Raw genomic sequence first — 13,173 nt, forward strand, 5'->3', positions numbered from 1 at the left:
CGCGGCTGCGTGCTTTTCGTGCAGCCGCCATCAATATGACACTCCGTTTGGATGTTTGTAAACAGAAAAGCACGTGGTGCTTTTCTGTTTACGTTCATTCTTTTACTGGTGTTGCGCGAATAACGCGCGTCCCACGGAAGTGCTTCCGTGGGGCATGCGTGATTTTCACGCACCCATTGTCTTCAATGGGTGCGTGATGCGCGAAAAACGCAAAATAACGAACATGTCGCGACTTTTACGCAGCGGACTAACGCTGCGCAAAACTCACGGACAGTCTGCACTGCCCCATAGACTTGCATAGGTCTGTGCGACCCGCGTGAAAACCATGCGGGCTGCACGGACGCAAATCACGTTCGTGTGAATCCCCCCTAAGATAGGTCCTATCCTATGTCTACATTACAGCTAAATTTCTACATTTAGGCCTCAGCCAAGTTTCTAAATTTTAGGTCAGGAGCAGGAGGAGGGCAGATGGAGCCAAGTACTGTCATTCACGGCGGTCTGAGTGAGGAGGTCAGTGCGTGCCAGCTTAAGAGTGGATCAGTCCAGTCATCTGACCTCACGTCACTGACTCAGATCAGGTGACGGACTGTTCCACTCTTGGGCCGGCATGAACCGATCTCACTCAGACCGCCACTGCCGCGATACTTGTCTCCGTCTCTCACCAAGTAGCGAATGACGCGGCGGCTGCGCGGCCTGAGTTAAGTCGGGCTGGAACAAATGATCTCGCCGGCCTTATACGGCCCGCGTGCCGGATGTTCCCGATCCTTGCCTTAAAGTGTAACTAAACTTTCAAAAAACTTCTAACATGTCATATCAGAAGTTTTGATCGTTAGGGCTCTGAGCACTGAGAACCCCACCGATTTCTAAAACGAATTGGCAGAAGAACTCAAGTGAGTGCTGAGCCGCTTGGTTTCTGATCAGCTTTTCTCGGAAAGCCGAGGTAACGGTTTACGGACTCAATAGTCTTTGAGCATGTACACCAACTGAAAAGCTTTCCCGAAAAAAGGTGATGAGAAACTAAGCGGCTCAGTGCTAACCCGAGCGCTTCTACCGCTTCTTTTAAGCGATCGGTGGGGGTCTCAGTGTTCAATGCCCTACCGTTCAAAACTTCTGGCATGTCACTATGAAAGTTTGGTTACCCTTTAATAACCAGGCAAATTTTCCTTCCCACCTTCCAAAAGCCATCATTTTTATATTTTTCCGTCGACACAGCCATATGAGGGCTTGTTTTTTGCAGGATGAGTTGTAGTTTTTCATGGCACAATTTATTGTACCATATAATGTACTGGGAAACTGAAAAAAATTATTTGTGTGGTGAAATGTGAAAAAAAGCAATTCTTCCATTTTTTGTGTTTCATTTTTACGGCGTTCAGTGTGCGGTAAAAAATGACATGTCAACTTTAATCTACGGGTTTATATGATTACAGCAATCCAAAATGTATATATTTTCTTTTTACCACTTTTACAAAGAAAAAAAGATTTATTAAAAAAAAATTTGAGAGCCATAAGTTATTTTTTTTGGCAAGCAATTTGAGGGCTTATTCTTTGCGGGGTAAGCTGTAGTTGTTATTGGTACCATTTTGGGGCACATGCGACTTTTTGGTAACTTTTTATTCCATTCTTTTGGGAAGCTATGGTGATCTAAAAACATATTTTATTTTTTTACAGCGTTCACTGTGTGGGTTAAATAACATTATATTGCAATAATTTGGAATTTTACTGATCCTTTACTGATTTTTTTTACTTTTCATTTATTTTCATTTTTTTTGCACATTATTTTTTTTTATTTAACTGTGTTTTAGTTATTTTTATAAGTGCCCATAGGGAACTTGAACCAGCGATCATCGGACTATATGTTGCAATAGTAATGTATTACAGTATATTGTGCAACATGTGGAAATGAAAAATGGTTGGCACTGCCTTAGGCTGGGTTCACACGTGGCGGAATTTCACTTGAATTCCGCTGCGGACACTCCGCAGCGTTAATCCGCAGCGGAGCCGTTTCTCCATTGACTTCCACTTAAATTTAGAAGTGTTCGTTTAGACGATGCGTAAAATTCCGCTGTGGAGCATAGGCTGCGGAGCGGAATTTGGTGTCCACAGCATGCTCTGTCTGTTGCGGAGCAGTGGCGGACTGGTTGCGGACTCATGGCGGAATTTCTCCATTGACTTCAATGGAGATTCTAAATTCCGCAATGAAGTCCGCAGCTGTCATGCACATGTTATGTGTGCTGCGGATGCGTCTTGCTTTTTTAACATGACATTTCTTCATTCTGGCTGGACCTATGTATTTCTAGGTCTACAGCCAGACTGAGGAAGTCAATGGGGCTCTCGGAATTACGGGAGCGTTGCTAGGAGACGTCAGTAAATAGTCACTGTCCAGGGTGCTGAAAGAGTTAAGCGATCGGCAGTAACTGTTTCTGCACCCTGGACAGTGACTACCGATCCCAATATACAGCAACCTGTAAAAAAATAGAAGTTCATACTTACCGAGAACTCCCTGCTTCTGTCTCCAGTCCAGCTTCCCAGGATGACGTTTCAGTCTAAGTGACGGCTGCAGCCAATCACAGGCTGCAGCGGTCACATGGACTGCCGCGTCATCCAGGGAGGTCGGGCTGGATGCCGAAAGAGGGACGCGTCACCAAGACAACGGCCGGTAAGTATGAAATTCGTTTACTTTCACTAGGGAAAGTGCTGTCCCTTCTCTCTATCCTGCACTGATAGAGAGAAGGGAAGCACTTTTTCCGCAGTCCGCAGCAGCTAGTCCCATCAATTTACTGCACATTTTGGGCAGATCCGCAGCCGTAATCCGCAACCCGGATTAGGTGCGGCATTGATGCGGACAGTTGCGGAGGAAATCCGCCACGTGGGGGCATGCCCTTAGCTTGCAATGTCACAGACTCTGTGCTTCAGCTCGCTGGGACCTGTGGTTCGACAGCCTTTGTCTGGCGGTGCTCAGTGCGTATTGAAGTTAGTTTCAGCAAATGACAACATGTAGAAAAGAAGACAGCACGGCACTCACCATTTGCAAAAGGTTTCTCTTTATTCCAAGAGAATTACAGTATATCATGATTGTGACAGGCTGCTATTAAGTCCTGCCTCTGGCCGGGCTTCATAGGATCACAAAGATGGCAGACCTGGGGGGCCTTCATTAGTCCCTCAGGTTGCCATAACAACCATGGGCACACTGCGATCGCGTCGCCAGAGGGGGCAATGGGCTGTTGGAGTGGGCCGCCCCCTCATTCTAACTCCTTGGATGCCGTGGCTGCTATTGACCACGGCATCTAAGGGGTTAAACAGGCGGAATCAAAGTGATCTTTGATTCCGCCCATTGCAGTGAGGTGTTGGCTGTAACACACAGCCGATACCCACTCAGTATGGAGCGCGCTCAGTCCATGAGCGTGCTCCATACTTTTCCTTAATGCTTGTCACGCACATATATGAGACAATGCATTAAGGGATTAATATCCAAAAATGTTTAGCCTTTGGGTTTATCCACACGTAGCGGAATTGCTGCGTATTTCCCGTCCGGAATTGCGGATGGAAAATACGGACAGAATACAGTAACCGCAAAGTGGGTGAGATTTAACAAATCTCATCCACACACTGCGTAAAATTTCTAACCAGAAATTGACCTGCGGTGTGTATTTTTCAGATCGCAGCTTGTCAATTCCTACTGCGGAAAGTGGACTGAATTGCTGCGGAATTGCTGCAGAAATTTTCTGCAGCAATTCCGTTACGCGTGGACAAGCCCTTGGTGTGAAAACCTTGGGACTAGTGGATACACAACAAGACCTCATGCACACAGGTGTATTACAGCTGCATACGTTGCTGACAAATCTGACAGAAGAAGAATTGTGGCATGCTGCATTGGATTTCATAATATGGAGGTCCTAGCGATGCTACTGCATTGCTTTCAGGGGATAATATATCCATAATACAGTGCAATATAGAGGCGCCATATGGTGGCACACAGAGAGCTGTGGAGATTCATTGTGCCACCGTACATGATCCATACAAGTGTAGTACTGTATGGATCATTTCAGCAGTTTAGGACAGGCTGCAGCTCCTCCTTGGCCGGTTGTGCATAAAAGCATCCGCAATAAGTAGCATAAATAATGTTAAAATATAAAAATAATATCTGGGATCCGCTGTATGCCTGTCTTTTCTAATTTTATATTGTATGCATATGTAAAATTGTAGTGATTACATTAACAATAAGAGTGTACAATTGAATATGTTGGTCTTTTTATGATGTTATGATCTCCCTGCTAATGCTGCTATTTTTGTTTTCAGAGAATGCAAATAAATTAGAAGAAAATGCTAGAGGGGTACATTTTTCCTGTTCTGATGTATATGAAGGCTTCTGCAAACATGGCAAATGTGAGCATTCTAATAACATGCTGGAGCCTTATTGCAGGTATGAAGTACTAAGTTGTGGAGGCCTAATAAATTGTTAGCAGCTTCAACTTAATTACCGTAAGAGGCTGAAACTCTTGTGGTTTACAATACAGGATGATTGAAATTATGGTTCAGTAATTTCTGCTTTGTGAATTAGTCCCAAAACTTAATATTTTTCAGTAGTTCAGTCATTAGGTGTTAAAACTGCATGATTTTAAGGGGGAATTCACACAGAGTTTTTTGATGAGTTTTTTTATGTGGAACCGTGCCGCAAAACGTGTCAAAAAACGGCCGAAAATGCCTCCCATTGATTTCAATGGGAGGCGGAGGCGTTTTTTCCCGCGGGAAAAAGAAGGGACATGCCCTATCTTCGGGCGTTTAAGCCTCTGAGCTCTCAGTGACATCAATGGGAGGCAGAGAAAGCATATTTCGCAGCGTTTTATGCCCGCGGCGCTCAATGCCCTCGGGCGAAAAACGCCGTGAAAAACGCTGCGAAAAACGCAGCGAAAATCGGCGTGCAGGCAGAAAACTAAATTGTGAGGCAGATTTTCTTACTGCAAAAAAACTCTGTGCGAACTCACCCTAAGACTAGTATCTACGGTAAATTGTGTTAGTATAATGTTTATGAACTACAAGTTAAGACTAATGTTTGTAACTGGACATTTCACGTATGTTTAGTAAAATATATTGACATGTTACGGGATAATATTTAATGTTTGGTCCATTTTATAGTATTAAAAGAAATTTCTAAATTTGAAAGTGCAACTTTAGTACCACTTCGACCACTTAACACACAATGACATGAATAGTGCATCAAAGGCTTTAGGGCATGTTCACACGACAGCGTCCGTAACGGCTGAAATTACAGGGATGTTTCAGCCTGAAAACATCCCCGTAATTTCAGCCGTAACGGCATGTGCAGGCGCTTGAACGCCGCGTCATTACGGACGTAATTGGCGCTGCTATTCATTGGAGTCAATGAATAACGGCTCCAATTACGGCCAAAGAAGTGACAGGTCACTTCTTTGACGCGGGCGTCTATTTACGCGGCGTCATTTGACAGCGGCGCGTAAATATACGCCTCGTGTGAACAGACAAACGTCTGCCCATTGCTTTCAATGGGCAGATGTTTGTCAACGCTATTGAGGCGCTATTTTCGGACGTAATTTGGGGCAAAAACGCCCGAATTACGTCCGTAATTAGTGCGTGTGACCATACCCTTAGGCAGTTAAGCCACCTTAGGTAGCAGGGTGAATGCAGAAGGCGCTGGTGGATTATTAAAGACAGGAGCCAGATATGAAAGGCGACAGGAACGCTCCTTCTGAGTCCTCACCCTGAGGCCTCGTTTACACGAGCGTGATATACGTGCGTGCGACGCGCGTCGTACGCACCTATATTAGTCTATGGGGGCATGCAGACAGTCCGTGAGTTTTGCTCAGCGTGAGTCCGCTGAAAAAAACTCACGACATGTCCTATCTTTGTGCGCTGTTCGCGCATCACGCACCCATTGAAGTCAATGGGTGCGTGAAAACCACGCATGCCGCACAGAAGCACTTCCGTGCGAACTGCGTGATTCGTGCAACAGCTGTCAAACTCTGAATGTAAACAGAAAAGCACCACGTGCTTTTCTGTTTACAAACATCCAAACGGAGTGTCATAATGATGGCGGCTGCGAGAAAATCTCGCAGCCGCGCATCATACGCTGATGACACACGCAGCTGTTAAGTGCCTTTTGCGCACGCAAAACGCTGCGTCCTGGGAAGTAGGAATATCTCACCCAGCCATTTCATCTTTGATCTTTTGATAGGTTTATATGGGCACCACTGACACTTTTTGCTAAAATTCTTCATACATGAGGCTTACACAAGACAAGACAAAGTCAGTTAAATCTACTTTATTAAAATTTCTTTTACAGTTTGGGCACGATGATATTTCTAGAACAGCTTTTATGAAAAATTGCAATCATTATTTTTATGTGCATTTATTTATACCAGGGTTTTCAATGGGTACAATCTGCAACGGAAATCCACACAGATAGCTCATATCAGCTTTTAAGGCTATGTTCACACAGGGCGAATATGCTGCGTGAAATCGCACAGCGGACATTTTGACTGAAAAAATGCACCACAATTTTTGTCTGGAATTCCCTGCAGGGACCAGGGCGGTTATGCTTTGTCATTTTATGCAGCTTACTTACTGTGTTACAATCTCAATGCTTTGCAACCATCCCTATGCACCAAAATTTGCATGAAATATGCGATACGTGAATCAAGTCTTAGGTTATGTTCACACACCTTATTTTCAGACATAGTTGGAGCATAAAAATGCTTTTATTATGCTCCAAAATAGACTTGAAATATGCCTGGCAAACAGTTTCCCATTGATTTAAATGGGAAATACACAGTGTTTGTTCATAGTTTTAAGCTGCTGAATTAAAAAAATGAGTTGTAAAAATATTTCCCCCTTAAAAAAGATGGGATGTGTCACTTCTTGAAGCATTAACAAGCTGATTTAACATTGACACTACAAAAAGTTCTTTGAAAATACGCCTCAATATACGCTAGAAAAATGCTTCAAAATAAACTTCAAAAACTGCAAAAATCTGCTCCAGAAATGTATGAATTCAGATGCTCTTTTCTCTTGAAATCAGCATCTATTTTTCTGCCTCAAGCATAAGCCTTAACCCCTTCAGGACCCAGCCTGTTTTGGCCTTCAGGACCCAGCCGATTGTTTTTCAAATCTGACATGTGTTACTTTATGTGGTAATAACGTTGGAATGCTTTTACCTATCCAAGCGATTCTGAGATTGTTTTCTCGTGACATGTTGTACTTTATGTTAGTGAAAAAATGTTGTCGATAATTTTGGTATTTATTTCTGAAAAACACCACAATTTAGAAAAAATTAGCAAAAATTTGCATTTTTCTAAATTTAAACGTATCTGCTTGTAAAACAGATAGTAATACCACACAAAATAGTTACTAGTTAACATTTCCCATATGTCTACTTTATGTTTGCATCGTTTTTTGGACGTCCTTTTATTCTTCTAGGACGTTACAAGGCTTCGAACTTTAGCAGCAATTTCTCTTATTTTAAAGAAAATTTCAAAAGGCTATTTTTTCAGGGACCTGTTCAGTCTGAGGTGGCTTTGAGGGCCTTATATATTAGAAAATACCCAGAAGTCGACCCATTTTGAAAACTGCACACCTCAAAGTATTCGAATCAGCATTCACAAAGTGTTTTAACCCTTTAGGCGTTTCATAGGAATGAAAACAAAGTAGAGGTGAAATTTACAAATTTTATTTTTTTTGCATAAATTAATTTCTAATACATTTTTTTTTTTGTAATAAAGAAGGTTTTACCAGAGAAATGCAACTCTATATTTATTGCCCAGATTCTGCAGTTTTTAGAAATATCCCACATGTGGCCCTAGTGCGCTAATGGACTGAAGCACCGGCCTCAGAAGCAAAGGAGCACCTAGTGGATTTTGGGCCTCCTTTTTTTTAGACTATATTTTAGGCACCTTGTCAGGTTTGAAGAGGTCTTGTGGTGCCAACACAGTGGAAACAACGCAAAAGTTACCCCATTTTGGAAACTACACCCCTCAAGGAATTTATCTAGGTGTATAGTTAGCATTTTAACCACACAGGTTTTTCGCTAAATTTATTAGAATTAGTCTGTAAAAATGACAATCTACTTTTTTCTGAAAAAAAAATAGAAATTTGTAATATTTACAAGAAATAATAAAGAAAATGCACCCCAACATATGTAAACCAATGTCTCCCGATTACGGTAATATCCCATATGTGGTAATAAACTACTGATTGGAGCCACAGCAAGGCTCAGAAGGGAAGGAGCGCCATTTGGATTTTGGAGCATGGATTTTGCTGGATTGGTTTTCGGTTCCATGTCGCGATTGCAACCCCCTGGAGGGACCAAAACAGGGGAAACCCTCCAAAAGTGAGCCAAGTTTGGAAACCACACCTATCAAGGATTTTTTCTAGGGGTATAGTTAGCATTTTGACCACACAGGTTTTTCGCTAAATATATTGGAATTAGTCTGTAAAAATTAAAATCTACTTTTTTTCTGAAAAAAACATAGAAATTTTTAATATTTACGAGGAATAATGAAGAAAATCACCCCGACATTTGTAAAGCAATGTCTCCTGTTTACAGCAATATCCTATATGTGGTAATAAACTGCTGATTGGACCCACAGCAGGGCTCAGAAGGGAAGGAGCGCTATTTGGATTTTGGAGCACGGATTTTGCTGGATTGGTTTTCGGTTCCATGTCGCGTTTGCAACGCCCTGGAGACACCAAAACAGGGGAAACCCCCCAAAAGTGACCCCATTTTGGAAACTACACCTCTCAAGGAATTTATCTAGGGGTATAGTTAGCATTTTGACCACACAGATTTTTTTGCAGAATTTTGTGGATTTAGGCAGTGAAAATGAAAATCAACTTTTTTTCTGAAAAAGCATAGAAATTTTAAATTTTTACAAGGAATAAAGGAAAAAAAGAACCACAACATTTGTAAAGCATTTTCTCCTGATTACGGCAATACCCCATATGTGGTAATAAACTGTTGATTGGACCCATGGCAGCGCTCAGAAGGGAAGTAGCGCCATTTGGATTTTGGAGCACGGATTTTGCTGGATGGTTTTTCGGTGCCGCCTTTGCAACGCCCTGGAGAGACCAAAACAGTGGAAGCCCCCCAAGTTACCCCATTTTGGAAACCCCCCTCAAGGAATTTTTCTAGGGGTACAGTGAGCATTTAGACTCCACGGGTCTTTTGCAGAATTTATTAGAATTAGGCGGAGAAAATTAATATCACATTTTTTTTCCACTAAAATGTTGAATTTTCTCATTTTCACAAGGGATAAAGGAGAAATAAACAACCAATTTTTGTAAAGCTATTTCTCCCGGGTACGGAAATACCCCACATGTGGTCATACATTTTTTTCATTAGAAATGAATTAACCCTTTCAGGACTGATCCATTTTTTGCTTTCCTATTTTCGTTTTTCACTGCCCGCCTTCCAAGAGCCATAACTTTTTTCTTTTTCCGTCAGTAGAGAGCTTATTTCTTGCGGGAGGAATTGTAGTTTCTATTGAGACCATTTAAAGTGCCATAAAAAGTACTGGGAAACTGAAAAAAAATAGGAAAATATAGGAATATAGGAAAAAAATCTGATTCCATTTTTTGGGGTTTTCGTTTTTACAGCTTTCGCCGTGCGGTAAAAACGAAAACTACAGCGATTTTGGCGGTTTAAATTATTTCAGTTTTTTACGGTGTTCACCGTGCGAGTTACATAATGGTATATTGTAATAGTTCGGCCTTTTACGGACGTAGCAATATCAATTCTGTTTAATTTTTTTACATTACTTTTGAAGAAAAATGGAAAAAGGTTTTTTTTTTACTTTTTTTTCTTTCTCACTACTAATAACTTAAATTCTTCTACACATTTTATTAGACCCCTTAGGGGACTTGTACCAGCGATCATTGGATCGCGGGTACAATATGCTGCGATACTAATGTATTGCAGTATATTGTTATTCTTACAGGCTTCTGTAACCGCATGATCGCTGTTCCTGTCCGTTAGTCCTGGGTGTCAGCTGTAATGCACTGCCGACGCCCGGAGCGTATGTAGCGGGCTCAGCACGTGAGCCCGCTCCATACATCACCCATGCACCATGACGTGCTATTAAGTCATAGTGCTCAAAGGGGTTAATGCACAGCGGATGGTGTGAATATTACAATTTTGCACTGATGTGCCATTTTAGTACATAATATGTTGTGCCCAGTTTGTGCCACTGAAGACATACCTCATAAAACGTTAAGTGGGTTCTCCCGGTTATGGCAATGCCATATATGTGGGCACAAACTGCTGTTTGGGGGCGCTGCAAGGCTCAGAAGGGAGGGAGCGCCATTTTGCTTTTGGAGCGCAGATTTTGCTTGGTAGTTTTTCTGTTTGGGGTTTTGCTGGTATTTCAGTTTATAATGTGGGGGCATGTGTAATCTGTGCGGAGAACATCAGGGCATAATAAGAGGGTATAAAAATGGGGTAAATAAATAATAATTCATAGATATGTGGCCGATGTCGCACTGATAAATGGTGTCTGATGTTACCCGCTTTTAGAAAACACTGCACATTTTGCATCGCCATATTCTGAGAGCCAGAACTTCTTTATTTTTTCACCCCTGGAGCTGGGTGAGGGCTTATTTGTTGCGGGACAATCTGTACTTTTCATTGGTACCATTTTGGGGTACATGCAATTTTTTGGATCACTTTTTATTAAATTTTTTTGCAAGCAAGGTGACCAAAAACCATCACTTCTGACAATGTTTTTTAGTTTTAATTTTTGCGGCGTTCACCGTGCACTATAAATGACCATTATATTTTATTCTGCGGGTCGGTACGATTACGGCGATACCATATGTATATAGTTTTTTTTTATGTTTTGCAGCATTTGCGCAATAAAATCTCTTTTTTATAAAATAATTTATTTTCTGTCACCATATTCTGAGAGCCGTAACTTTTTTATTTTTCAGTCAAAAAAGCGGTGTAAGGGCTTGTTTTTTGCGGGACGGGTTGTAGTTTTTATCGGTATTATTTTCGGGTACATGCGACTTTTTGATCACTTTTTATTCTCTATTTTTGGAGGGGTGGTGACCAAAAAATAGCGATTCTGGTGTCGTTTTTTATTGATTTTTTTTGGCGTGTCCATCGTGCGGGAAAAATAATATTATAGTTTTATAGTTGGGGTCGTTACGAATGCGGTAATACCAGATATGTGTACTTTTTTTAACGTGTTAATTTTTTTCCTATAATGAAAGTCTTATTATAGGAAAAAAATGAAGTGTTTGTTTATATAACTTCTAACTTTTATTTTTACACTTTTTTAAAACATTTTTATTATCTTTTTTTTTACTTTTTTCACTTGTCCCACTAGGGGACACTTAGACTTGCAGCTTTGATCGCTGCTGGAGTACATTACACTACACACGTAGTGTAATGCACTCCAACTGTCATTGTGACGTGACAGTCACACTGACAGGAAGTCTCGGAGGAGCGGCAGGAGGCTGCTCCTCCGAGGCTTCCGTACATGGCAACCCGGAGGTCATTGTCTGACCTCCGATTGCCACGACAAGCATCGGTAGCCCCCACGATCACTTCGTGGGGGCTGCCGATGTGCTTCAAACCACTTAAATGCGGCGACCGCAATCCGTCGCCGCATTTATGGGGTTAATTGCCGAAATCAGCGGCGATGGTCCGCTGACCGGCAAGGCTGGAGTATCAGCTGTTAGGACAGTGTGCTCCGGGAACTACTCCGCAATAGTACGTCTGGATGCGGGAACTAACCCCTCTGCGCAGACATAGGCTTATTAATCCCTTAAGGAGCAGAAAAACTGTGCCCGAAGGGTAGGAACACACCGCAACAGATTAATTGCTGAAAATCTGCAGCGTATTACAGTAGCAGCAGTGTGTGTGAGACTTTAACAACACTCGTCCCCACACAGAGGAAAAAAGCGGCTGATAAAAACACACATAAGTTGACCTGTGGTGTGGTTTCTTCAGCCGCGGCATGTCAATTAAATCTGTGGAATCGCAGCTCTTCTATTGCGGGTTTTCCGCATTGAAATCATGAGGTGCTGTTGCGACATTTGCAGCGGAATCACCGCAATTCCGTCGCTAATATCGCAAGTACGAAAAAAAAAGTGAAAAGTGTTTCCACTTACCCAGAGTCCCTTGCTTCTTCTCCAGTTCGGCCTGCAATGTCATCTCAGGAGGCTGGATTATGCACAGAGAAGAGGGAGGGGGTAAGTATGAAATTTATTTTTAATTTTTCAGGTTCTGCTTTACGCTGTGGAAATTCAGTTGGAAAAACTAACCACAATGTGGTGCATTTTTTCGGATGGCATTCCCTGCGGTTTTCAGGGCGGATATGCTGTACAGCTTGACGCAGCATATCCGCCCTGAAGACGCTGTGTGTTCCTACCCTTAGAAGCAGAACAATTTTTAATTTTTCCTCTTTGCATCCTCTTATGTTCAACATAGCTGTATGAAACGTTATTTGCGGGACAAGTTGTACTTTATGTATGTGTCATATTTTAGTGCATACAATGGTACATTAGCGTTTAATTTCTATCCATATTTTTTTTTTGTTGCAAAAATGCAGAAGAAAAAGCACTTTCACTACATATTTTAACAGCATACACTGATTATCATAATGGATACAATACATTTATTGTGCAGGTTGTTAGGGTGTGACATACCAAATATGTGTTTATTATTTTATGTTTTGAGACTTATATTTAATAAAGATTATTTAATGTAAAAACATTTTTTTATTTTTTTTTAACATTAGTGGCATAAACTGTGTCCATATGCTAGTACATTAGCCTGGTTATCTAAATATGCCCTAACAACAGGAAATATGTTCAGACAGCCCTGTGGCCCTTTAATGGACCCTGGACTGTCCTTCCATAAAAGGTATGAACCGATCATATCACAGGGACACCCTGTAAAGCGATCAGAGGGAGTTCGCCACTAACTTTTTCTTTAATCCCTTCCCTCCACAGACACTTTTGGACATACTGACAGAGCCCCATTTTTCAAATCTGACGTGTCACTTTGGGTATGCGCACACACAAAATCAAAAAGTCTCAAAATACGGAGCTGTTTTCAAGGGAAAACAGCTCCTGATTTTCAGATGTTTTTTAAGCCACTCGCGATTGTTTTTTTCTATAGAGTCAATGAAAAACGGCTCC

General features: G+C 41.7%; 1 protein-coding gene across 2 annotated transcripts in view; it reads left to right on the forward strand.

Annotated features, from left to right (window-relative positions):
- Nucleotides 1-13,173, forward strand: part of TMEFF2 (transmembrane protein with EGF like and two follistatin like domains 2) — an 810,050-nt gene that overhangs the window by 727,737 nt on the left and 69,140 nt on the right. For both annotated transcript variants that reach the window (XM_075831276.1, XM_075831277.1), the window contains exon 8: nucleotides 4,297-4,420. In XM_075831276.1, coding sequence (XP_075687391.1) covers nucleotides 4,297-4,420 — 124 coding nt within the window. The remainder of the gene's footprint in view (nucleotides 1-4,296; nucleotides 4,421-13,173) is intronic.

This window comes from Rhinoderma darwinii, chromosome 6 (genome assembly GCF_050947455.1).
Source record: "Rhinoderma darwinii isolate aRhiDar2 chromosome 6, aRhiDar2.hap1, whole genome shotgun sequence".
NCBI lineage: Eukaryota > Metazoa > Chordata > Amphibia > Anura > Rhinodermatidae > Rhinoderma > Rhinoderma darwinii.